Raw genomic sequence first — 25,836 nt, 5'->3', positions numbered from 1 at the left:
AAGGGCCAGAGCACGAATCCCCCGCGCGCCCGCCCCCTGGGCCCGCGGCCGCCCTCCGCGGCGCCCCTTTCCGGTCAGCGGCGGCGGGCGGCGGGGGAGGGGCGGCGGCGGCGGGCGGGGGGTGGGGGCGCAGCCCTGGAGCCGGTTTGGGTTGCAGTTTCCTGGTGCTGGGGATCCTGTCCCCTCCTCGCCAGCAGCCAGGCTCCTCCCCCCCGGCGCGGATGACACTAGAACCTCCTTAAGTTGCGTCGCGCCACAGCTGTCTGCGAACACTGAGCTGCCTGGCGCCGTCTTGATACTTTCAGAAAGAATGCATTCCCTGTAAAAAAAAAAAAAATACTGAGCGAGGGAGAGAGGGGAAAAGAGAGAGAGACGGAGAGCGAGACAGAGTGAGCCACGCAATCTGGCCGGGCAGGTCGCACGCGTCCTCCTCCTCCTCTTCCTCTTTGCTCCTCGCTACCCAGGTTGGTATACTGGTGACTTCTTTTTTTTAAACTTTGATTCTCCACCCCCCCCCCCTACTTTCTCCACTTGGGAAGACTTATTTTTGTGTTGTTTTGTTTGGTTTTAAAAACGCAACTCGTTGCTCTTGGAGAGCTTCCCGAGAGCTGGAAGCAAGGTCCCGGGACTGGTGTCCCCGAGGGAAGGGGGACTTGTCCTGCAAAGGCGTCCCGGGCTCCCGCGAACCCGGTGCGGGGATGTCCCGGGGCCCTCCGCTTGATCCGCGGGAGGCGTCCCCCGCGCGCTGTGCGCGTCCGTCCGCGGGGGAGGTGGTGCCGTAACAGCAACTTCAGGTGCTAGAGGACCCGCGGGCTCATCCACGTCTCTCCCTTCTTCCCTTGCAGGTGAGCCGAGGAGAGAGTCCGGCTCGGAGCCTCTGAGGAGGAGCCCAGGTGCAGAGCAGCTTCCCCCGCGGACTCCCAGCGCCTTCGCTCCCTTTTCCATCCCGCCGTACCTAGTTTTTGGATTTTTTCTCCCTTTCCTCTTCTTCTTGCTAAATTACCCCTCCAAGATTTTTTGTCCTCCAACTCCTTCCGTTTGCTCTCCTTTCCTCCCCAGCCTTCCCACTGCTCCGGTGAAAACAAATCACTAAAAAAAAAAAAAAAAAAAAAGGAGCCCCTCTCCCCGCCCGCCGACGGCAGGAGCCCCGCGACCTCCCAGGTCGACCGCCCTCCCTCTCCGCGCGCGGGTTCCCGGCCCGGCCAGAGGGCGCGAGCGCAGCCGAGGCCATGGAGGTGACGGCGGACCAGCCGCGCTGGGTGAGCCACCACCACCCGGCGGTCCTCAACGGGCAGCACCCGGACACGCACCACCCGGGCCTCGGCCACTCGTACATGGACCCGGCGCAGTACCCGCTGCCCGAGGAGGTGGATGTACTTTTTAACATCGACGGGCAAGGCAACCACGTCCCGCCGTACTACGGAAACTCCGTCAGGGCCACGGTGCAGAGGTACCCTCCGACCCACCACGGTGAGTCCAACACCCGCGCCCCCGGGCATGGAGGGAGGTTGGGAGGGACGGACTTGGCGCCGCCGAGACACCGAGCGAAAGCCCCCAGGTGCAGTTACTGGTTCATTTACAAGAAAAGAAAAGAAAAAAAAAAAACACAAAAAAACAAAAAACGACGGGCCCGGAAATGGGCGAGGAGGCCGTGTCGCTTGTCGAGAGAGTGTGTTTTTTAAAGAGCGTGGCAGCAGGCGGCTCTCGGCTGCCGGTCTCTCCCCAGGGCCTGGCGCTCACCTGGCGGGCGCTGAGCTGCAGCCCTCCGGCCCCGGTGCAGCAGCAGCTTGCGCGGCGCGGGAGGTCCAGGCGCGCGGCGCCCGCGCTCTGCCTCTGCGGGCGGCCTCGGGCTCGGGTCCTCCCCAGCGGCTCCGCGCGCACCCTTGGTACCCCCCGCCCCCGTAGTTCTTCCTAGGTGGGGGCTTCAGGGCGCCTGGCTCCATTTGTTTCTCTCGGCGTTGATTTTCAGAGAGGCCCAGGAGTTTTATGTATTCACACCCCTCTGTGGCCTTTTCCCTGCAACCCCGCGAAGCTCGTGCATTTTATAGGCTAGTGGTTTGCAGGCAGGTTTCCTGCCTCTTGATTTTGAAAATGGAACTCTGGGGCTTTGAAGGGGTTTTAGGAGGAAAGACTTCATTTTGAGGGATTTCAGGTGTCCGGGATTCCCGGCTGCACAGAATTTTCTTGCCTCTTGGCTTTCGGGTTGCCTCCCTGCCTGTAGCCCTTGCTTTACCCTGTGTCAGGCCTACCACGGTACCATAATAAGGCTTTCACACTAGATTTAGGACACATCAGGGTTTCTTTTAGCCATTCCAAATGCCTCCTCCCATACCCTTTCACCTTGAGAAGTTTAGGAGATTTGTGATAGTTAAAGGAAAAAAAAAAAAAGAAGGAAGGAAGGAAGGAAGAAAAAGAAACAAACGCAGGCCTGTAGAGTTAGCTGGGAAAGCTTCTGACACGTTCCCAGCTGAAAGTTTATCTTCCTAAAGAAGAAACAGGAGCAAAACATGGGGCCGGAGGAAACATGAGGTCTAGCCAGGCCGAGGTCTGCCTGGGTGCCCCTACCCAGAGCCGGCTTGGGTGCCCGATGGCACAGCCTCTCTGGCAGCAGGCGTCCTGTGCCCCGCTGTCGCCAGGGTTTCTGCGAATAGGGCGCTCTTCGCCTGGGTCGTGTGCACATCAGCAGTTAAGTGGAAATGTGGTCGATGCAGGCTTAATATTATTTACTATTCTACTTCCTGCATAATGTGAATCTTAACCCTTGGTATTCAGAGAACTCTCCTTCCCCCTCATCCCCCTCCCCTTCCTCTCTCTTATGATTTTAGTTTCAGTATTGTTCTTAATGGCTGAACAGAATGGCAACTGCTGAGGCAGGTGCTGGATGCAAAGATCTATAAGCCGGTGGTTTGCATTTGTAGTTTGTTCTGTTCTGAGTGAGAGCTCTTGGATAAGTTATGGTCACCTTACAAGCGAGTACTTTCAATGAAGGCCAAATCGCTCAGTGCAGGAGGTGTCCTTGGTTTAAAATTCACAGTGTCTCAGGGATTCAGGTGAACGGTCACACCGTTCAGCGGTGGAATCAGTGGAATTGCTGTCTTGAGGACCCAACGGGGGCTTATTTGGTTTTTCTTTCCCAATAGGTTTTGGGAGGGTGAGAAAAACAGGAGAAACTGCCCTGCCAGGGTCCGGCTTTGGAAACTTTTCTCCCACCAGCCCGAGTGAGGAGAATTTCATTGCAGATCCCATTTCAGGGCTGTCCCAAGCATCCTTGTGAATTTTGAGCGAGTGCTAAATTCGGTTTCTGGAAGGAACCCTAAAATGTGCCATTATTTCTTCCCCAAGTCTTACTGGGAGCTGGGCGTCTCTGCATAGGATTGGGGGGGAGGGTTGTTCTGCTCCTGGTGTTGAGCCCTGGTGTGGCCGGGCTCGGTTCCTCAGGCCTCATCACTCACAGCTGGCTCTCTTATCTGGCTGGTTGGGATTAAGGCGGGATGGGAAACTCTGGGCCATTGAAGGAAACCAATAAATCAAGTTAGGTTCTGGAGAGGGACCTCAGGGAAGGTGATTTAGAGGCCTATCTGTAGGTGCCAGTAAGTCAAAGGGACCCTTCTCCACTCCTTCGTGGCACCTCCCTGGTGGCAGGCTCAGGCCCTTAGTGCATTTGATGGGACAGCCACGTGGGAGGGGAAGTCGACAGCCGCTGCCCCCTACCCCGAGGTGTGCTGGCCAGGGCCCCCCGGGGTGAGCCCCAGCGCAGGTCCCGGTTGGTGCTTGGGGTTTTGCTACCCTGGGGGCTGGGGGTGCCCGGGTGTGTGTCCGAGGGCCGCTCTGACCCGCGTGTTTCTCTCCCGCTCCTTCCCTGCCTGTGTCTTCGCCGCCGCCGCCGCTGCAGGGAGCCAGGTGTGCCGCCCGCCTCTGCTGCACGGGTCCCTGCCCTGGCTGGACGGCGGGAAAGCCTTGGGCAGCCACCACACCGCCTCGCCCTGGAACCTCAGCCCGTTCTCCAAGACGTCCATCCACCACGGCTCCCCGGGGCCGCTCTCCGTCTACCCCCCGGCCTCGTCGTCATCCCTGTCGGCCGGCCACTCCAGCCCGCACCTCTTCACCTTCCCGCCCACGCCGCCGAAGGACGTCTCCCCGGACCCGTCGCTGTCCACTCCGGGCTCGGCCGGCTCTGCCCGGCAGGACGAAAAAGAGTGCCTCAAGTACCAGGTGCCGCTGCCCGACAGCATGAAGCTGGAGGCGTCGCACTCACGCGGCAGCATGCCCGCCCTGGCCGGGGCCTCCTCGTCGGCCCACCACCCCATCACCACCTACCCGCCCTACGTGCCCGAATACAGCTCCGGACTCTTCCCGCCCAGCAGCCTGCTGGGCGGCTCCCCCACCGGCTTCGGATGTAAGTCGCGGCCCAAGGCGAGGTCCAGCACAGGTAGGAAACCGCCTCTCCCTGCGGGAAGCCTTTGCCCGCCTCCCCTTGCCCCTGAATCCCAGGCCGAGCAGGGAGCCCACCCGAAAGGGGAGCCCGGGGAATGGGTAATCCCAGCCCTGCCCAGCCTGGATTTCTAACCCGTTTTTGCAGGCCCCCGGCTGGGGAGGAGAAGCATGGGGAGTGTCCTCTGCTATCTCATTCCAGGCTGTGGAAGCAGAGGGAATGTGGGATCTGCTTTCAAACCTGCCACAATGAGCCGGGGAAAGGGGAAAGACAAACAAAGCAAAAATTATGGGGGCTCCTGCCTGGAGCAAGACACAGTTCTGGGACGCCAGAGTCGGTTTCCAAGACCAAATGGAATAAAGGCCATGGGAATAAGCCTTTAGTGTTTAATGCTAAAACGAAACCTCCTGAAACCTAAACAAACACGGGTCCCTCCTGTGACCCTGCTGTGGCCTTTATCAGTGGGACTGTCGCTCTCCCGCCCAGCTCCAAGGGGGCCACTGGGTGGGTAGCAGAGCGCAGTGTTCCCTGTAGGACGTGGGTGCCGTCCACGTGGAAGCACAGAACATTTTGTCGGGCACGCGGGATCCTAGCAAAACAGCACCCAGATTCTGTGGCTGGGCAAGGGGGGCTGCTGAGAACCTCACTGTGTGCTAGGGAAACAACTGCATGGCAGTCAGCTACCTGTGGTGCCTTGTGGGGCTCCCTACCTGCAAGGGCAGGAAGCTGGGCGAGGGAGGAGTGTGCATCCATTCAAAGGGGAGCGTGTGCTCTGCTTCCTCCGCTTACCCTCTTCCCAAAAAGCAGACTCTGGCTGGAGACCCCGCTGCGTGTTTATTCTATTGGTGTAGACTCACCAAACACACACACACACACACACACACACACACCCACAGGAGGTTTGCTTTAAACATAAAATCATCCCTCACCGATTTTGTTTCTAAGCAAAGCAGTTGAGTCAGATGAGAGCGAGGGATTCTAGGCGAGAAGGCTGTCACGGTCTTTGCGACACACGATTTTGTGAAGGTTCTTGTTCTGTCTGCTAAGGCGCGTCCGTTTTGGGGGTAGGCGGCTCGGCTCCGGTCCGCTCTGACTGTCTGGCCTCTGCCCTCTGTCTTTCTGGCCTCTGCCCTCTGTCTGTGTAGACCCTAGGGAGATAGCGACAGAGAGAATGGCTCCGTGTCTGAAGGGCGAGGTGAGCCGGCCCGAAGCGGAGCTCAGAAAGCTGCCCCTTTGAAACACTTCGAAGGGAGGCAGGCTTGTGGGAGCCCAATGACCATGAGATCGGCTTTCAGGGTTGTTTTTTTTTTTTTTTTTTCCAGGGTGACATTCACTGCGACTGCCTGAGCAGGACTGTCTCTATTTAGTTGATATGTTTTAGCTAATCCAATTATTTTCAGACTGCTGCACGCGACAGTTGCATTGTTTATCCCGAGCCAGGAACTTTAATAGAGTCCGGATGCGGTTAGGCTGACAGCAAAACTCAGACCTGCGTGTTCAGTACATGAAAGTAGGCAGCAGGGAGAGGGAGGTGGGCTAGCCGTGGAGTCAGAGAGAGAGAGAGAGAGAGAGAGAGAGAGAGAGAGGAGGGCAGAGCCGCAGAGCCAAGCTACTGGCTGGTGGCAGGGCGGGCAGGGGTGCCTTGTCGGGGACCTCGGGGCTGGCAGCCAGAGCGCTGGAGAGAAATGGGTTGCAGGGAGACTTGGCTGGAGGCAAAGAGAACCAACCTGTGCATTTTGAGGTTGCAGTTTTTTTTTTAATCCTCTTTTCTGGTAGAGCTCTGAGGGTTGGGGTAGGGGGGAGATCGTGGTCTCTGAGGCTGAGGTGGCGGTTGGGGGGGAGGGGACAGACTGACTTTTCCCAAAGACTCTGGTTTCTCTGCCCTCATTTCTGGGTGCACTTTCTGCCTCGGTTTCAGTGCTTCTCTTTCTCTCCCGTCTTTCCTTAAGACTGAACATGGAGGGAGGAGGGGGCGGGCAAAGAGCTGTAGTTTTCCTAAACCGGGGCTGGAAATACCTAGACACCTATTTTATTTTTTTGGCGCGGCAGGGTAGAGGGAGGAGGCCATTGAGATGGACCTTTTACTTCCTCCTTCTAGGCCTTTTTCACGGCCCTCCAAACCCAGAGCCCTCACACCTGCCCGGGGTGGGGGTGGGGGTGGGGGTGGGGGACTTCTGGGAGCGTGGAAGGGAAGTTTCCAGGAGCCCCGGCTGTGTGTGTGCAGAGGGGTGGATGTGGTGGGAATTCTTGAAGGGGGGGGGGATTCTCTTGGTTTTAGTGGTTGCTTTCTTTTCTTTCTTTTTCAAACCTCTTTGCAAAGCATTTGCTGAAGGAGGGGACTGACTGCTGTTGCTGCTGCTGCTGCATTTTGGAGAAACGGTTGAAGCTGTGGTTAGGGCACCTATTACTTTCTTAAACGCCCAGGCTTTCGGTGCTGGGATCTCACTATGCACACAAAAGACAAAGCCTTTTTTTTTTTTTTTTTTTGGTTTGCTTTTTTGTTTTGTTTTGTTTTTTTTTATTTTTTGTTTTTGTTTTTGCAAAAGAGCCATGTCTTAGCTCTCCAACCTTTTTTCCCCCCACCCCGGCTCTGGGCCCCTTCCTCCACCTTCCAGTGAGCCATCTCCTTGCTCTGTTCCTACCCTGTTCACATTGCCTGGTGGCGGAGTTGCAGTCCAGGGAGCCAAGGGCCGCTTGAAAATGGCTGTTAAATGGCAAGCGGCCTCCCAGCTCTGTGGTTCTTGTCACGGAAGAGAAAGGTGTCTGTCTGAGCACCTCGGAGTAGGCAGGGTGCTGAGGACAGGGCAGACAGACAGCAGGAGAAGAGCCAGGGGCCTCCATTAGGAAAATTGCCTGTTTGCTGAAGTGACAGACTAGAGGCAGCAAGGAGGAAAGAGAAAGAAAAGCCCACACAAGGCCATCGCAAACTTGCGAAGTGAATCGGGACAGAAAATTGCTCCAGTGGGCAGAGCGTTCCCCAAGAGGTGGTGTCTGTCGCTAGCTTTCTGAAAAGGAAGCTGCCATCCTCCGCCCTGCTTGAAAAAGGAAAGGAAATCAGAGCGATTGCAGCAGCTGGGGGTCCCCCTGCCCGCCCCCGCAGTGCCAGGGTGCCGGGAACCCCCTGTGCCTGTGTGTGTGTGTGTGTGTGTGTGTGTGTGTGTGTGGTGTGTGGGACAGGAACATCACATCAAGAGCCTTGTCTGGGCAGGATTTGGGGAGTGGGCTTGGCAGCCCCAGCTGGATCAGGGTTAGTGCTGCTGCCCCCAGATGGGGCTACCCCAGTGCCCGCTTGGGACGCAGGAGTACCAGGGCCTGCGGCCTCTGAGCTCGGGCTGCAGCTGGCACCTCCTCGCCCACTCCTCTTTCCTGCAGGCCTCCCGGGGGCTCCTGACCCCCAAAACGAAAGGTGTACAACCCCAGAGCTGAGAAGAGCTTTTGGCACCTTGGAATGTCTCGACAGGCCCCGAGGGCAAGGCATTTGAATAGTATTATCACTTGTAGGGGCTCTTAGACCTGGCGAAAATTCTCTGTAGGACCCCCACACCCTGGAAGACTTAAGACCCCCTTTTGGAAGCTGGAGGGAAAAAAAATTCTTGGAACTCCTCAAGAAAATTTTGGAGCAACAAATAAGACCAGAAAAGTACTGGGCCCTGACTTGACACTCAGCAGAGAGTGGGTGGGACCCTCTTGTTCTCAGCTCTCCTGCAAAACCTGTCCCTGGAGAAGGCCGAAGCCCTGGTTCCCTCATGCTTGCTCTGGGTGGGGGGTGGGGGTTCTCAAAGGCTTCGGCGGTCCCTGGGCTGCCCGGGCCGACTTTTCCTTCTCTTAGAGCGGGTTAGAATTCCCCGACACCTTCTACTTTCTCTTCCCCATGCCGCTCCGGTCTTCCTGGTCGGTTGGCGGTCATTGATTAATCGCTGAATCCAGAATCTTCTTGAGGGGCCCTCGTTCTTCCCCTGGTCCCTGTCTGGTGTCTTCCCTCCTATCCCCTGGGTCACCCCTCTCTGGGGGGACCAACATGAGTCGAGCTGCTTGCGTCCTGCAGGAATCGGGGTCCCAGCCCCTGAGCCCTCTCCCCCGACCCTGGAAGTGGAGGAGAGTCTTCCAGAAGGCAGCGTCCTCTTGCAGGAGTTAGTGGGAAAGAAATCAGTGAGCACACCTCCCCGTGCCCTAAAGGACTCGGCCAGGGACCTTTCTGGGGGGAGGGCGGGCGTCTTGGGTCACTCTGCTGCCCTGGCTGTAGGAGTGAATGGCAATCAACTGAACCTGGCCCTGGCCAGTTTTCTGTTTATTTTGCTTGTTTGTGTTTTTGGAAGCAGAAGCGGCAGGCAGGCCTTGGGTAATGAGCTGGCCAAGAGCCCCTTCTGTGTTGATTGCTCTGGTTTCTAGGTCTTCCTCTGATCGGCACCCTGTCCTGCTCGACCCTTCCCTTCCCTTCTGTGTAGGTTCCCCTTCCTCCTCCTCCTCCTCCTCCTCCTCCTCCTCCTCCAGAGCCCCTGAGTACAGTTTACACTGTATTTCCCTTCCACAGCCCCTGGGCTGGCAGGCTGGGGCTGGAGTGGTAAGCCGTGGAGAAGAGAGCCGTAAAAGTGTTAACGCATAGCCAGGGACATTTCTGATTTTCTTGGAAGTGAACTCTGAGGCCGTAGCTGCTGCAGCCCGTCCGCCCATCCATCAGTCTGCACATCGGTCTGTGTTATCTATCTTGCCTTTGCTTCATCTTCTTCCATCCTCATCTTCATTACTTAATCAATCCCCATAGACAGAGCCAGTGCTGACCGCGGGGTGCCTTTGTCTTCTTTGAGGGACGTGGAAGGGGGTGTCTTTGCTTTTGGCTCAGCATTTTCCCGGGGAAATCTTTCCGCTTGGAATCGGCCTTCCCCCGTGGGTCAGCTTGGTCTTGCCTATCAGGCCAGGGTTCCGTTGCTATTTCTGCACCTGCCGTCTTCCGCTGCGATGTGTGGCCGTATAGGAGAATGGTTCTGCTGTTCCTTAGTGGGGGGCGTCTCAGGGGTGCACATGTGCCCCCCAAACGAGGAGTCAGCAAGCAAGGGGAGTTTTGAGCTTTCCTCCTCTCCGCTCGTTCTTCGCGTGTCGCTTTTCAGTGTGTCTGCCTTCCAGAAGTGACTTATCCGTGTTCTTGTTTTCAGAAGGCAGGGAGTGTGTGAACTGCGGGGCGACCTCGACCCCCTTGTGGCGGCGCGATGGGACCGGGCACTACCTTTGCAACGCCTGCGGGCTCTACCACAAAATGAACGGACAGAACCGGCCCCTCATCAAGCCCAAGCGAAGGCTGGTAAGTTCTGCCTGGGAAGGAGCCGTCCCATCCTCGCCATTTGTGGATTGCATTTCCGCCCTGCAGGAAGGTCGCCTTTCTACAGGAAATTGGCAGGGCTGCTCAAAATCATGTCAGCTTGCTTGGGACTGGCTTTTTTTTTTTTTTTCCTTTCCCCTGTTTTCAAGTTAGATATACAGAAAAACTATTTTTGTGTGTCTGCGTATTTCTTAAGCTACTTCTCCAAGTTTTAAAAAGGCTGACATCTCAGTTATCAAATCTGACAGAGATTCTCTAATAGGCTAATTGTGTCAGTGGTTCCAGGACTGCTGACTTAAGATGCATTGATGATCCCTGTTGCACAGACAAGTCATTTAGCATGCAGATTGAGCGGAAAGCCCCGGGAACCACCTAGACCTTGTTCCTGCAGTAGAAGGTGGGCGCAGAGGGGCGATGTCATAGTCTGGGCAAGCTTTGGGTGACTTTCTTGTGCTAGTTCTTTGAGATGGATGGGAGCGACTCACTGCATTTCAGAAGCAGCAGCAGCAGCCAGCCTCTTGCACTGCTCTTCGTTTTTTCTTGCTCTGTTGGACTGAGGTTGTCCCTCAATTCCTGGGGGAAAAGCTTGGTGGATCCTGTCTTGCCTCTTGGTCACACCTAGCAATTGGTCTCATTTTCTCTCTGAACACCTGTCCGTAGGGTGATCATTTTTTTTTTTTTTAATATTTTTTCTGTCCTCCCTCTCCCCCCTCACCCCCCACTTTTAAACATCTTGAGCATTAGGAGTAGTTGAGAGAACTTGAGAAGTAGCAGGAGGGGTTCCCTTGGAAGAGTGTGTTGTGGGACACTCAGGCCAGGTTGGATGGGTGAGTGAACGTGACAGAGGCAAATAAAAACAGAACTGACAGATGACAGCTCTAACCACAGCCGGGACATCAGCATGCTCTCTCACCAAGCAAAAGGGGGAGGGGGGGATTTCCCAGTGGAGATTAATGGATGAATTAGCATCCGTCACATTGGGGGGGGGGGGAATCTGCCCCTGTATTCTTTTTAAAGAATAATTTGTCCTCCGCATCAGATCGTAGTGCAACTCAACACCTTTCATATCCTCTTTAGAAAAAGGGAAAGCTTTCTAGGGATGGAAGTGCCCACATGACTTTAATTTTTGGCAACCCTAGCTCTCTCCGCTTTATTCTTCATGATCTTTGCCCTCTTCTCCAGCTTTCTCAAACCTCCCCCCTGCTTCTCCTCGTGTAGTTTGGTATTTTTTTTTTCCCCCTTGCTCGCATGTGCGAAACTTAACTTCCTAGGAAAAAGCTGCCGGATATCTGAGCACTAGAGATAACTCATAAACAACAACTCGGCTTCCCCAACCTAAACATCAAGATGTTGGGACATACCAGAGCAAGAAGGGTTTGAAAAAAAAATATGGCGGGAGGTGTGAGCACTGAATGAGTATGATCACACCACAAAAGAATGTTCTGAATCACTCAAAACCTGGCCGTCATGAAAAAAAAAAAAAAAAAAAAAAAGGAAGAAAACTAACAACAGAAACCTTCTTGTTAAAACTAAGTCATGGTACCATTAGTTTTTTTGTTGTTGTTGTTCAGATAAAGAAGGGAAAAGCAGAGAGGGTAAAACTCTTGGACAATACCCAATTGATGAGTAAGAGTTCATTTGACATTTTCTTGGGTTTTCTTCTTCCGTCTGTACAGATGGCTGAGGATGGTTCTACTCCCATCTTACATCATTTTGTCTCCCCTCGTTTTTATAGGAACCCTCTTGAACTCTGAGTAATAATTACTCTTAATTTTATAATTCATTGGCTGTCACATTTTAAGCTGCCTTTTCTTTCTTAGTCAGCTGCCCTGAGCAATTTGGTGTTGTTAGTTGCCTAGAATTTATATAACACAGGGAGACCGACACCTTTGATAAATAGTTTTTTAATTCCTTAAATATGTTTGACTTCTGAACATCTGAATCTTTTTTTTTTCCTTTGCTGTGTTTCTGTCCTTTTGCCCCAGCTCCGTTGTTAGAGCTTGCTATTCCTGTGTTTGCTACTTGCAGGTTAGCTAAAGACCACCCCCAGCCCATAACCTAGCCAGCTCTTCTGTGGAATTTGCGACATGGAATTAAATGAGTGCGGCAGCTAGACGAAATGACTCCAGGGAAGCTCCATCGGTCCCCACCCCTGCCCCCAGTGTTGGCAGGGTGTTCTGTCCACTGAGCTCTTGCTGTTGTTCATAGTCCCTGCCAGGGAGCCAAACAGTGGCTTCGAGAGACTGTCTAAAGTTTGCGTGGAGTCTGTGGGACCGGAGGCATTTTCTGAGCTCGCCTGTGTTTATGTGACTGTCAGTACACTGCAAGGAATTACACTCTGGCCTTCGTCGCTGACAGCACCGATTTTCTCGATTTTCTCGTTGGCACTCTGCATTTGAATTTGTTGGGTGGGGAGGTCTGAGGGCCTCAGGACGTATCAGTCAACTGTCCCTGCATATTTTTTTTTAGAGGAAAAAAAGCACTATGGGAAGACCACACTAATCATATCAGTTATTTAGGTATCCAAGTACTGGTTTGGAGTGAGAACTAGCGCTCTCGGCCCCTCGTGCCCCTCGTGTGTTACTTTTGAAGTAGACAACAGAAAAGTAGACACTTCCCCTGTGATAAATGGGGGTTGTTTTTAATGTCCAGTTCCTTGGAATGCTAAAAAGTTACTTAAAAAAAAAAAAAGAGTGATCACTCTGCTGTTTCTAGCCCAAAGGAGAGTATTTATGGAACAATTTAGTGGCTTTGAAAGAAAGAAAAGAAGTCAGTCTGGTTAATTCAGGATTGCCACTGTGTTTTCCCTGTCTGGCAGCGTTGGGTGCCTGGCCCAACAGTTTCCCTTGATACAGTATTGAAACACACCAGGATCCCGGTAGCTTTCCTTGCCTGTTTTATAACCACAGCAGCGCTTTCTTGATCACAGATTAAAAACTACCTGGATTCCTCCCCCTTCCTTGATAAATATTTTTGAGGCCAGGAGCAGGGATAATTTTGCAGTTAAAATCCTTTGTAAGGAGGGGAGGTGAGGAAGAGAGAGAGAGGTGCATGTTAGAAGTGACTCAACTCGCATTTTCTTTCAACAGCCTTTTAGTCTAATTTTTTTTTTTTTTTTAATATGGACAAGGAGAATAACTCCCTGAGAAACTCGAATGTGTTGGAAAGTGAAAGTCTCCTTTTGTAGAGGAAATGGAAGCAGGGCCACCGCCAAGGAATTGAAATTCAAGTTGAGACTAATGTTTGACCTGCGAGCATTCTGCTAAGTGAACAGCAAAATAGGAAATAGCTAATTTCACGAAGGTGCAATGAGATAAGAGCAGGAGGAGGGGAGCCAGGGCTCCTGTTGAATAGCAACAATTCTGTATTTGTTGGAGTTTGTCTCAGTCCCCGATGGTCACCAGGAGAGAGTGAGGGCGACTGTCCCAGGGTCTGAGGGTGCTGGCTCTGTACACTTGGGTCTGCTGCAGGTTCTCCAGGGTGTCCTGCTTGGTGCCTCCTAAATGTTGCCTCCCGGGAGTGTGTGCCGCTCGCATGCACAGACATCCTGTGACAGTGCTGGTGCTGCTTGGGCTGTCCCTCTGTCTTGTAGCCTGTGTGACGACAGATCCTCTTGGGAGTCAAAGACTTCTTGTGGGCTTGGGCTTGGTGAATGAGACAGCTGGAAAGGCTGGTGCCCAAAATCAGTCTGGCTAATGGGAAGTTGCTACCCACACCCCTTAACCCACTGGTGTACTTGCTAGGCTAGGGAGGGGGAGAGTGACAGTGCCAGGGAGGTGACGCTGGTTGCCCTGGAGATCAGCAGCTTCAACCCTGACCTCGTCACTTGGGTCCCCCCACTCCCATCCAGTGGATTGCCTGCCATTCTCTTCTGAAGGCAGCTTTTGGGGATCTTTATAACTTTCATGTGGGCTACTTGCTAGTTTTGATTTCAATGAGAATTTCTTTCTTTGGCTTTTTTTTTTTTTTTTTTTGGTAAAGCCTGTCTGCATGGTGTTGATGACTGCACATTTAACATTTGTTTTGATTTGCTTCTCTCTCTCTCTCTCTCTCTCTCTCTCTCTCTCCCTCTCTCCCCCCTCCCCCGCCTTTCCCCTTGCCATCCCAGTCGGCAGCCAGGAGAGCCGGGACTTCCTGTGCAAACTGTCAGACCACGACGACCACCCTCTGGAGGAGGAATGCCAATGGGGACCCTGTGTGCAACGCCTGCGGGCTCTACTACAAGCTGCACAATGTAAGTGGGACGGGGAGCGGCACCACTGGGGCTGCTTTTAGGGAGACGCCTGGTAAGAGGTGGCACGGTCGCCCCTTTCAGAACCCATGCTCTGTTTAGATTCTCTCCTTTGGGGCCAAACCACCGGCCCCTACAATGAATGCTGTAGGATCTAGTTGAGAAAACGACTTTGCTGAACTGAGCCTTGCAGATTCCCAAGGAGTTTGTAGAGAGCGAGCAACATGACTCGCTTGGGGTGTTTTGAACACGTGACCTGCAGTGTGGCAATCTGATACGCGTGGTGGGCCCATCTGGTTTGGAAGGGGAAAAAAAAAATCTTCCCCTTGGACATCGAAAAATGTCACCGGGGTATGTTTTGCTGTTTGCTTTCATTTCAACTTTTTTTTTTTTTTTTTTTTGCAAAAAGGGAAAGAGAGCGTGTGTGAGGAGGAGAGGGAAAGGTAATAGAATTGTCATGCGTGGCACAGGCATTCCTGCAACCAAGAGAGGAGAGAGGACCGATCCAGTTACTGAGGGAGAAAAAGTCTTGGCGAGACCTGTGCTAGGAATTTTAAATGCATTCTCTGTTTAAAAGGCATGAAATGAAATGTCTGAGAGATTTCATCTGATGTCTTTGTCCTAACCAGCTTTCGCATGCAGAGCTCCTAAGGAAGGAGACGCGTGTGATGGTGTCAGAGCAGGGAAAAGAAACCCAGCTTTCTCTCCGTGGGTAGCATGCTGGCGGGGGAGTTGCCAGTCACCTGGGCGAGCGGGCTCTTTTCTCATCTTTTGGTCTCGGCTCCTCCCAGTTTTAAAAATATCTTTGCCTTAAAAAAAAAAAAAAGTTTGGTAATTTTCTCCCCCTCCCTCAAACAACTCTTGCTGGCCGACAGGTTGTGAGTCCCCAAGAGGCCTCAAGTTTACATTAGTCCTGCAGAAGACAATGGACATGTCTCTCTCTCTGCTCGCTCTCTCTCTCTTTCTCTCCCCTTAGCGTTTTCTAATTCTCCTGGCATCTGTTTGCCAACCTGACTTTGGCAGAGTCTGAGACTGAATTGGGAAGAGGCAGGGATTTTTGCTTGGGGCAGTTCTGGCAGTAAACTTGTCTTACCAGGAGCATCTGGGCACTGAGGAGGAAGCCGTGTGGTGAGAAGCTTTGAGTCACAGAGACCTTCTCAGGGTGACTTTGGGGAGCAGGTTGCTACGATTCCCAGGGACCCGGCCTGCTCAGCTTCCTGCCCACAGGGTCACCCCCTCTGTGACTCCATCCCCATGCCGTGCCTAGTGCTCATAAACCTGGAGTCTTAAATTTGACCTCGTTTCTCCCTCAGATCTTGGAAACTGTGCTGTATACATTCCCCAGCAGTTAAACTCACGTCTTATTTTCATTTTGGGAAATTTTGTCACTTGCAGGGGAGATAAGATTTGTGATTCAAATCTGGAAGATTAGGGGACATTTGTGTTCATTAGCTAAGCCAGCATCAGCTCAGCCCATCAAGATATTTTGGGGGCTGTAATTTATGGCTTTCCAAGAACTTTCTGGCTTCTCGATTATGATCCGGCTTGAGATAGACCCCTGGTGTAGACAGGGCAGAGATGATTTTTATTTCAGTCTTGCTTGAAGAAATTATGACTCAGAAAATCGAGACGCATTTGCACCGTGACGAGGCTGATAATAAAGAGGAAGAGTGAGGAGTGATTTTAGAGTAGCAGGTTTTCCTGGGAGTTCAGTACTATCAAGATTAATAGGAGAATCATCTGAAACTAAACCCTCTCTAACTTCAGGATATAACAGAATCATCACTAATAGTGTACATGTGTGTATTTCTTTCCTACTTCCATGGAAAGTAGGAATTATGGGAAATTAGCCATGTAAATATATATATATATATATATATATATATATATATATATATATATATATAGTTTTTTTGACTAGTTAGCCGTGATGAGATCTGGTCTCACTAGTGTGTGGTCTCAATACGTTTACGCCTTTGTAGCTGGGCTCCTGTGCCTAGGAGAGAGAAGCAACTTGTCCTCAAGTTGGCTTTTCCTGTCTTCCCTGGCTTAGCTTGTTAAAGGAGGCGATTTCTGGGTATTTAACCGTGAGAGATAATAATCTATTAACATTTTCATCGTGTCCTGTGTTGTTCTGCCCATCCAGATATCAGTACGTGTATACCATAATTTCCTTCCTTCCTTATCTAGGTGTGTAGATAACTGCCTATCTCGCCATCAGTGTATCTGGGTGGTGTTGTGACTAGTTATCTGGGGCTGTGTGGCTCTCTGTGTAACCAGATACTATATTTCGATATCTGGCTGTGTATATCTAGATACCCGAGTAAGAGGCTGGTGTATCCAGACGTTATCTGAGGGAGATGTGATGTGGGAGTAGATTCCCGTCATCTCTGCAGGCTGCCTCTTTATCTCCATGGTAACTTTGAGGAAGGAGCCCTGAGATGTTCTCCCGGCCGTGACCTTCCTCAGCTCTTCCTCCTCTGCCCCACGTACCCTTTCTGGTGCAGGAGTAAATAGGTGTCAGCTTCAGTGTGGGGCCTCCACGTGGGACATCACAGCTCAGCCTCTCGGCAGCATAGCCGACTGGATCCTTAGTTCCTTAATTGTCATTTCTAGCGTTGGGAATTGGGAGAGCCTGGAGCTAAGGGGACCCCTTTCTCTGCCCTTGAGAACTCTGCTGGAAGCACCTGTTGCCTCCGAGAAGTCGGGAATGACTGGGACCCAGACATGGACTCTTGGGGTCTCTGCTGCGTGTCACCGGGAAATGGGCAGATATGCAGTTGGCTGCTCGTGGATTTCTGTTGTCAAGGTTAATTTGACACTGTCTCCACGTGGGGACTAGCCTCTGTTTACTTTATAGAGTCGCTTTTCTTGAGTCTGGGCCCCAGAGCCCAGACAAATGAGTTGATTGAGGGGGCGAGGGTAGTAGTCTGTCTCAGGGGGTGAAGTCGAGTGGTCCTCAGAGTGAGGGTCTGTCTTCGGTTTCTTGCTCTTTCTGTTGCAGGACAAGAGCATTTTTCTTGCTAACATGGTGCTTGGCACAGCCCAAGTGGGCATTCAATACTTGCTGATCGGCCGTGTGGCTGTTTGCCTCGTTAGGAGTGAGGAGTCAGCACTAGCAGCTCTCCAGTGCTGGTGGGTGGTGTGGGCCAGCCAGGAAAGGCGCGACCTCCATGCACGCAAATGCCAGGGGCAGCTTTTACGGGCAGTTCTCATTGTGCAAAGGCGGGGGATGGAAGGGAGGCAACTCCTACTTAGCAGGCCATTATAGTCACTGTTCCTCCAAGGCAGATAAACACTTAAGAGATTGATGACGTGGGCAGTGCTCTCTAAGTCCAAAGACAGCTTTATCAGATCAGTAGACAGAACAGTATTTCCCTCTTGAAGATTATTCAGTAGCCTCTACTCTCACAAACTATTTATTTTATTTTATTATTTTTAAAAAATGTTGTCGATAGGCAGAGAGACAGAACTCCCATCTGCTCATTCATTCCTCCAATGGGCACAGCAGCCAGGGCTCTGCCAGGAGCCCAGAACTCCATCTGGGTGTCCCATGTGGGTGGCAGGGACCCCAGCACTTGAACCATCACCTGCTGCCTCCCAGGGTGCACATTAGCAGGAAGCTGGAATCTGGGGTGGAGCTGGAACCCAGGCACTGATATGGGATGTGGACATGTTAACCACTAGGCCAGGTGCCTTAACTCTTCTAAGGAAAGTGTAAAGAAACAAAACAAGTTATACTGTTTCAGCTACCAGAAAAATATAATCATACTGGATGGGCCCTTGGAGTTCCCTGAGGACAGTTTTCCCCCCAAATTATTATTATTATTTTTTGAGGATTTATTTGAAAGCCAGAGTGACACAGAGAGATTGCGAGAAAGAGAGAGAGAGATCTTCCATCTGCTGGGTCAGTCCCCAAATGGCCACAATGGCTGGGTCTGGGCCAGGCAGAAGCTGGGAGTCAAGTTCAGCCGGGTCTCCCCCAGCGGGGGCCGTGGCACTCAGGAAATTTGCTGCTTCTTTCCAAGGTGCATCATTAGCAGGGAACTGGTTTGAAAGTGGAGCTGCTGGACTCAACTGGCACCCGGGTAGTGGATAGTGGCAGTCACAAGCGGTGGCTCAACCCCCTGTGCTACAGTGTCAGGTCGTGCTCCCCAAATTCTTGATGCTGCTGAGTTCTCGGTGGGGCACCCCACCTATGATCCCTTGGTGTCAGGAAGCCTTGGAGGCTGATGGTCAGAACGCCCCTCCCCCACCTACTCGGTAGGACTTGTCTTTTTGAGAAGGAAGCCTTCGAGAAGGTGGGGGGTGGGGGGTGGGGGGTGGGGGGTGGGCGGAGAGGAAGGGGTGACTGAAACTGAAACAGATGCCTGGCCTGGGGAGGCTGGCGGAACCCTGTCGGTGTAGGAGAAAGCCTGTGCCCTTTCAAAGGCAGCAAAAAAAGTAAAAAAAAAAAACCAAAAAATTGATCTTTGTTTAGATTAACAGACCCCTGACTATGAAGAAGGAAGGCATCCAGACCAGAAACCGAAAAATGTCTAGCAAATCCAAAAAGTGCAAAAAGGTGCACGACACGCTGGAGGACTTCCCCAAGAGCAGCTCGTTCAACCCGGCCGCCCTGTCCAGACACATGTCCTCGCTGAGCCACATCTCCCCGTTCAGCCACTCCAGCCACATGCTGACCACGCCCACGCCGATGCACCCGCCGTCCAGCCTCTCCTTCGGACCTCACCATCCCTCCAGTATGGTCACCGCCATGGGCTAGAGCCCGGCCCGCCGTGTACAGGTCTCTGAGCGAGAGAGCCCCTCCGATCCCTTCTATTCTACTTGCGTTTTTGCAGGAGCAGTATCATGAAGCCTCAACGCGACGGATACGTGATTTCGAAGGCAGAAAGCGAAACGATGGTTGCCGCTTTGGCAAAGGAGCTCACTGCGGTGTCTCTGTTGCGACCACTGAATCTGGATCCCATTTGTGAATAAGCCATTCAGACTCATATTCCCTATTTAACAGGGTCTCTAGTGCTGTGAAAAAAAAATAAATAAAAAACGCTGAACATTGCATATAACTTATATTGTAAGAAATACTGTACATTCGAGGGAGACTTTGCTGCACCTGGGTAGCTATAACAAAAGCATGAAGGACACGGAGAGTTTTAAGGAACATAGGGGATATACACAGAAGTTAAGAAGAAACTAGGTCTGAATCCAGATGGACAGACTGCCAGTTTTGTTTCCTTTCACTGGCCACAGTTGTTTGATGCATTAAGAGGGGGGAAAAAAAAAGAAAAAAAGAAAAAAAAGATAAAAAGAAATAAGAGAAAAATGTCGTAGGCGAAATCATTCGTCCAAAGCTGTGGGCCTCTGCGAAGGAAACCAGTTCCCGGGCAACCAGTGTTAAGACTTGCACTTGGTCACCGAGGGGTGTGGAGTGTTGCTTCTAGGCCTACATGCTTTGTGAATAAGTCCCTGTAATTGATGTTTGTATGTATAATTCAAAGCACCGAAATAAGAAAAGATGTAGATTTATTTCATCCTATTATACAGACTGAATTGTTGTACAAATTTATTTACTGCTAGTGTTAAGAATTGCGCTCTCTCCTCTCTCTCCTCTCTCTCTCTCTCTTTTGTTCTTGTTGTTTTAATATTTTCCCTCTCTCTCCATTTTTGGTTGAATAAACTAGATAACATTCAGTTGACCTAAGGTGGTTGTGCTCTGGAGGGTTTCTTTTCCATTTTGGTTTCGGATGATATTTATTAAATAGCTTCTGAGGTACAGCAGTATCTGTCTTCTCATTCACTTCTGCAGCCTGTGCTTTGAGGGTAGCCGTGTATGAACTACCCGTATGCATGTCAGGACCCTGGCCCTGCAGGCCACGTATTCTGAGAGCTGCCTGGCTGTCAGCCCCTGTCGTGTTCTGTGTTAGTGATCATTGCCTTTAATACAGTCTGTTGGAATAATACTATAAAAATCATAATAAAGTATTTTAAAATAATAACATCGTATCCAAGTGGTGGCCAAGCTCTTAGAGAATCTGGTAGCTCTAGCTAATTTTAAAAATAAGGATTTTTTTTTTAAACATTAATTTATTCCCTGGGAGACAATGCTAGTAACCCCCACCCAGATAGTCAACATCTATGCCTTTGGGAAGCTGGGAGTATTTGCAGTTCTAGAAGCAGCCCCGAGGACTGTATCCTGGGGTTGGATTCACTTCTGGCCTCCCCCTAGGGAGCTGCAGTTTCTCTCTGTCTGCTCTCCTTGCTACCTGGAAGGAGAAGTGGGAGAACTGCCCGAGAGTCTCAGGCTGAAGCTGCAGCCGGTGGGTTTCTCGGCACTGTAAGAGCTGGGCTGCTCTCGTTCATTTCTGCTTTGCTTTTCTACTGTCCAATAGCACCACAGCAAAGGGTTTATTGAAATGTTTGCGAAACCTGACATAACCATTTTGTAACTGATGCTGTATAGTTTCCTTTTACGCTGTTGACAGAATGTGTAACGATGGCACACATTTAAAAAATCTGTTAATCGCCTCTCTGCTTTCTTAGCAAATATTTTAAACCTAAAGCTAAATGTTGAAATAAAGGAGTAGCGAATTACTGAGATGCAAGTGGAGATCTCACTGGCTCCTAATTAATGCCCTGCCATTCGGGTGTCGGTTCCAGTTGCTGCTGAGGCAAGAGTCATCTGCTGCCACGTTCGGCATGGGAGAGTTGCTGGGACGGCCCAGGATCTCAGGGTTCGCCACCTGCTTTCCTCACGAAGAGATCTGAGTTAGAGCCCTCTTAGCTTAAGGACAAGGAGTTCAAATTCTGGACATTCTTGGGGTTGGGAAGGAGGGAGACCTAAATAGACAAATCCCAAACTCAGTATCTCAGCTACGTTTTGTTCTGAGTACTACAGCTAGGATGGTGGAGCTCATCCTGTTTCTTCAGCGAAACGTCATTTCATTTGGTGCATCGATGTAACCTAAGAGGTTTCTGGAAGATGATGCAAAACCTTTAACAATGCATATGTATGATCAGAGTGATTCTGTTCATTCTTTAGGATGTTATCATATGTTTTCATGGCTTCCATGGTGTTTTTGTTTCCCCCCCTCTTGGGGGTTGGGGGAGGGTGCAGAAACACTCTGTGGAGAAGTTTGGAAGGTAGAGGCCTTCAAAATGCACTGATGCTGATAATTGGAGCCAGTGTCCCTGGCTGGGATCTTGGTGACACAGTGTCCTGAAACAGTTTTCTTTTTCTTTAAAAAATATATGTGAGGCAAAGAAGAACAACAATAGAGTTTACCCTAGAACAAGAATGTAGAGCTAAATATCGATACAGTATTTTTCAAGAGAATTGTACGTACCCCTTTATGATTTTCAATCTGTTTTGCTTCGTTTTCTAAGTAGTTCCATTAGCTCTTTCCACAAAATATATGTTCTTCTGGCAAATATGTGGGGCCTTGGATTATTTCTTTAAAGCATTTAAAAAACCAATGTTATAGAAAAAAATTGCCTAGTTATTGATCAGTTTTGCTGTGTATGGGCTCGCTTCTACAGTAGAAGTTCAAGAAGTAAAAATTTTGGATTTAAGAGCTTCTTTCATTTATTCAACAAATACCTATTCAGTGTCTTGATTGAAGTTCTTTTTTTTTTTTTTTTAAAGATCTATTTATTTGAAAGAGTTATAGAGAGAGAGGAGAGGCAGAGAGAGAGAAAGGTCTTCCATCCACTGGTTCATTTCCCATTTGGTCACAACAGCTGGAGCTGTGCCAATCCAAATCCAGGAGCCAGGAGTTTTTTCTGGGTCTCCCACACAGGTGCAGGGGCCCAAGGACTTGGGCCATCTTCCACTGCTTTCCCAGGCCATAGCAAAGAGCTGGGCTAGAAGTGGAGCAGCTGGGACTCGAACTGGTGCCTATATGGGATGCCGGCACTGCGGGCAGTGTTTAATCCGCTACACCACAGCGCCGGCCCCTGAAGTTCATTTAAAAACACATTTTTTGTTCATTTTTTAAAAAGCAGATCAGGAAATAGAAAACACAAAACTCCGGTGATGTCATTCTTGCTCGGCGACCTTTACCTGATGTTTTCCTTTGAAAGGAGCTGTGGTCCAATTTCTGACTGGGCCTTTGGGTGACAAACTGCGGATATCCAGAGAAAATAGCATTTCTCAGTCTTTCTAAGACACAAAATTGTTTGCAGAGCTTACTCCTCATCCCGAGATTGCATTTTAGTGTTTCCTAACTCTCAGATTGTTCAGGCCGCCAGTTCTGTCCATTGCACTTCCGTCTTGAGTTTTCATAAATCACCTGTTCACAAGATTCAAACCCACAAACCCGGAAGCAACCCGTGACCTGCCTCTGATGTTTGCCTCACCATGGCAAATTGTCCTAGGTGTGTTTCAGATATCCACAGGCACCATGACCCCATTGCCTCTTTTTTTCCATTTCCCTGTTCCATATCCTGAACTACAAATCCACCCTGTAATCCAGGAGGTGTGTGTGTGTGAGCCTTCCTGGACAAAGGACATTTTTAACCCTTCTGCAATCCCAAGCAAAGGAGAGGCTGAAAGAAAACATCGGAATGATGCCATGTAATTTTATCTGCAGAACAAAAATTTTAGTCGATACCCAAATCAGATGTGTGCACATCAACCCTGCTGCTTTAAGCGTGCATTATGGAAATGTTGGAAAACATTTTCCTTTGTGCACATATTATCCAGTTTAAGCAGTGCAAATAAACCCTCATATATGACTTGTCCACATCTTTTGCTGAGAGTCCAGGACCCTGGAATTCAGAGAAACTCACTGATTGTTTGAACATGTTGTGACTTCCGTGCAAGGAGTCTGGAAACTTGGACTTCATTCCTGGCTGTGTCACTAGTTAGCAGAGTGATTGGAGGCTGTTTGATTTTTCTGGGAGTGGGCTCCTTGTCAATAAAATTAAATGAGATAGCTGGCATTGTGGCACACAGGTTAGGCAGCCACCTGCGATTCTCATGAGTGCCTGTTCAAGTCCCTGCTGCTCTGCTTCAGATCCAGCTCCCTGTTAATGTGCCTGGGACGTGCAGTGGAAGCTGGCTCAGGGGCTTGGGTTCCTACCACTCATGTGGGAGATCCAGATGGAGACTTGGCTCAGCCCCAGCCATCGTGGCCATTTGGGAAGTGAACCAGCAGGTGGAAGATCTCTCTCTCTCTCTTTCTCTCTAACTCTGCTTTTCAAATCAATAAATAAATCTTTAAAAAAAATTAAATTATATGATCTCCAAGACCCATTTTAGGGGGGGGAAATTACCATGATTCTGGAATTTTTTGGGGTCATTGTTCTGTTTTTTTTTTTTGTTTTTTTTTTTTTTTTAAGATTTATTATTTATTTGAAAGTCGGTGTTACACAGAGAGAGGAGAGGCAGAGAGAGGGAGAGGGAGGGAGGGGGAGAGAGAGAGATCTTCCATCCGCTGGTTCACTCCACAATTGGCCCAATGGCCGGAGCTGTGCCGACCCGAAGCCAGGAGCCAAAAGCTTCTTTCAGGTCTTCCACGTGGGTGCAGGGGTCCAAGGGCTTAGGACATCTTCTGCTTTCCAAGGCCACAGCAGAGAGCTGGATTGGAAATGGGGCAGCTTGGTTTTGAACCGACGCCCATATGGGATGCTGGCACTGCATCCAGTTGCTTTACCTGCCATGCCACAGTGCCGGCCGGCCCCCTGTTTTTTTGACAGCAAAAAAGTCTTCCTCATTAGCTCATCCAGAATTAAAAGAAAAACTTTTAAGTATTTTTAAAAAAGATTTATTTATTTATTTGAAAGACAGTTACAGAGAGTTAGAGCCAGAGAGAGACGTCTTCCATCTACAACAGCCGAAACTGGGCCTATCTGAAGCCAGGAGCCAGGAGCTTCTTCCATGCAAGTTCAGGGGCCCAAGGACTTGGGCCATCTTCTACTGTTTTCCCAGGCCACAGCAGAGAACTGGGTTGGAAGAGGAGCAGCCGGGACTAGAACCGGCACCCATATAGGACACTGGTGCTGCTGGCAGGGGTTTAGCCTACTATGCTACAGCACTGGCCCCAAATTTTAAGCAAGATAAATTTGTGTTTTTACAATTTATTTCTTTAATTTGTTTGAAAGGCAGAGAGCGAGAGGGAGGGGAGAGTGTGTTCCCATCTGCTGGTTCATTCCCAAAATGCTTGCGATAGCTACGGCTGGGCCAGGCTGAAGCCAGGAGCCAGGAAGTCAGTCTGAGTTTCCTCACTGAGTGACAAGGATCCAGGCACTTGAGTCATCACTGCTGCCCCCCAGGTTGCACATCAGCAGGAAGCTGGAATCAGGAGCAGAGCTGGGACTCGAACCCAAGCAATCAGATAGGGGCTGCTGTGGTCCAAGGGGCATCTTAACACCTTGCCCGCCTGCTAGAATTTTGACCCAGGGTGTCTGAAAAGCCTGGACTGATGACTCTAACCCATGAGATTCCAGAGGGTCTGCGTGGTTCCATTCGCATGTGCCCTTGGTCCTATCTCGTGAAACACAAATTAACTTGTATTTTCCGACTGTCAGCCCAGGGCAGGAGGCGGCGTCTCCGTCTTTCGATTCTCTGCTCTTTCTGAAATGTGTCCAGGCTCCTCTCGAGCTGAATACCCAGGACTTGCTTGTCCTGCTGATTTTGGCAACCTGGTTCTTACTTCTCTCATCCATTGTGTAAAGAGATTCTGCCTGAATGGCACGCAGCCTGCTCCAGGGAGAGCGCCAGAGTTCACGCTTTCTTTGTCCGTGCGCTCTCTTTTTCTCTTTGGAGAAGGGGATAAGCAGAGGAAACAGATCAATGCCCCCTCCACCCCCACCCCCAAGACCTGTTCCTTTTCGGGTGCTCCATTCGGATTCTCATACCCCTAGTCATTTCCTGCCTGGCTCTTGAGCGCCTGTGCAGGGGGGTCCTGGTACATTAGCTACATTGTCTGTGGTGCATTTTGCACAATCCCCTGTCATGTCTGTGTGCACGGTTTGGCAGGCTGCACATTGGAGTGGGGATTTGGAGAGTGGGCCTGCTCACCCCACCCCATCCCGCCCTGCCGCCACAGGTCTCAAGCTAAATAAAGGCCGGCGGTGCACAAGCAAGCCCTCTCATCCCAACGCCCTTGCGGCCTCTGGCAGCACCTGGAGGACACTGTGTGTGTGCGTCTGTGTGTGTGTGTTTTTTAAAACATTTATTTATTTAAGGATTTATTTATTTCAGAAGCAGAGTTACAGACAGAGAGAGGGGTCTTCCATCCGCTGGTTCACTCCCCAGGTGGCTGCAACAATCAGAGCAGAGCCGATCTGAAGCCAGGAGCCAGGAGCTTCTTCCGAGCATCCTACATGGGTGCAGGGGCCCAAGCACGTGGGCCATCTTCCACTGCTTTCCCACCAGCAGGGAGCTGGATCGGAAGTGGAGCAGCCTGGTCTTGAACCAGCACCCATATAGGACGCCGGCACTGCAGGTGGTGGTTTAACTTGCTACGCCAGTGCCAGCCCCAGCAGCTCTGGGCCTAGGATTGTGTAATTTAGGAATGCAGTGTGGAGACCCAGGACGCTGGCTCCCAGACTGGGTCCTGAATCAGTGAGGTAGTCTAAAGGGGACCCCACGGCTGACTTTGGTCTGCATGGTGCTTGAACTACCAGCTTGCTGTAAAGAAAACAACCGATCTGCTTGCTTTGTTTTTTGGAAGGGGAACTGGCGGGCATAAGAAGCTTCCAGAAAATGAAAGCTTTGTTTTCCCTCTCTCCCTTCCTTCCTCCTTCTTCTTTTCTCTTTCTCTTTCTCTCCTCCTCCCCTCCTTCTTTTTTTTTTTTCTGATTTAATACTTATTGGCTAAACTTGCACATCACCAAAAGGTTGTTTTTGTAATTAAA

The 25,836-nt window shown here is 50.8% G+C and overlaps 1 protein-coding gene across 2 annotated transcripts; it reads left to right on the top strand.

Annotated features, from left to right (window-relative positions):
- Window positions 1–128: 128 nt before the first annotated feature.
- Window positions 129–20,579, top strand: GATA3 (GATA binding protein 3). 2 transcript variants are annotated; one of them, XM_008268070.4, is made up of 6 exons: window positions 129–464; window positions 846–1,470; window positions 3,893–4,429; window positions 9,586–9,728; window positions 13,855–13,980; window positions 18,458–20,579. In XM_008268070.4, the coding sequence occupies exons 2-6, from the start codon at window positions 1,230–1,232 to the stop codon at window positions 18,740–18,742; spliced, it is 1,332 nt and encodes a 443-aa protein (XP_008266292.1). In that variant the 5' UTR covers window positions 129–464; window positions 846–1,229; the 3' UTR covers window positions 18,743–20,579. The 2 variants fall into 2 exon arrangements, with proteins under 2 accessions (XP_008266292.1, XP_002717407.1); XM_002717361.5 differs by having other exon boundaries at window positions 9,583–9,728.
- The last annotated feature ends 5,257 nt before the right edge of the window (window positions 20,580–25,836 follow it).

This window comes from Oryctolagus cuniculus, chromosome 13 (assembly GCF_964237555.1).
Source record: "Oryctolagus cuniculus chromosome 13, mOryCun1.1, whole genome shotgun sequence".
In the NCBI taxonomy this organism is placed as follows: Eukaryota; Metazoa; Chordata; class Mammalia; order Lagomorpha; family Leporidae; genus Oryctolagus; species Oryctolagus cuniculus.
Note: the sequence above shows the minus strand (reverse complement) of the source record. Positions and strands in the feature narration are given on the sequence as shown.

Bases quoted from the DNA above. Each gene is read 5' to 3' on its own strand.
- GATA3 (XM_002717361.5), top strand. From the start codon at position 1,230: ATGGAGGTGACGGCGGACCAGCCGCGCTGGGTGAGCCACCACCACCCG. The intron at 9,729-13,854 runs GTAAGTTCTGCC...TTGCCATCCCAG, and splicing joins TCAAGCCCAAGCGAAGGCTG to TCGGCAGCCAGGAGAGCCGG. The intron at 13,981-18,457 runs GTAAGTGGGACG...ATCTTTGTTTAG, and splicing joins TCTACTACAAGCTGCACAAT to ATTAACAGACCCCTGACTAT.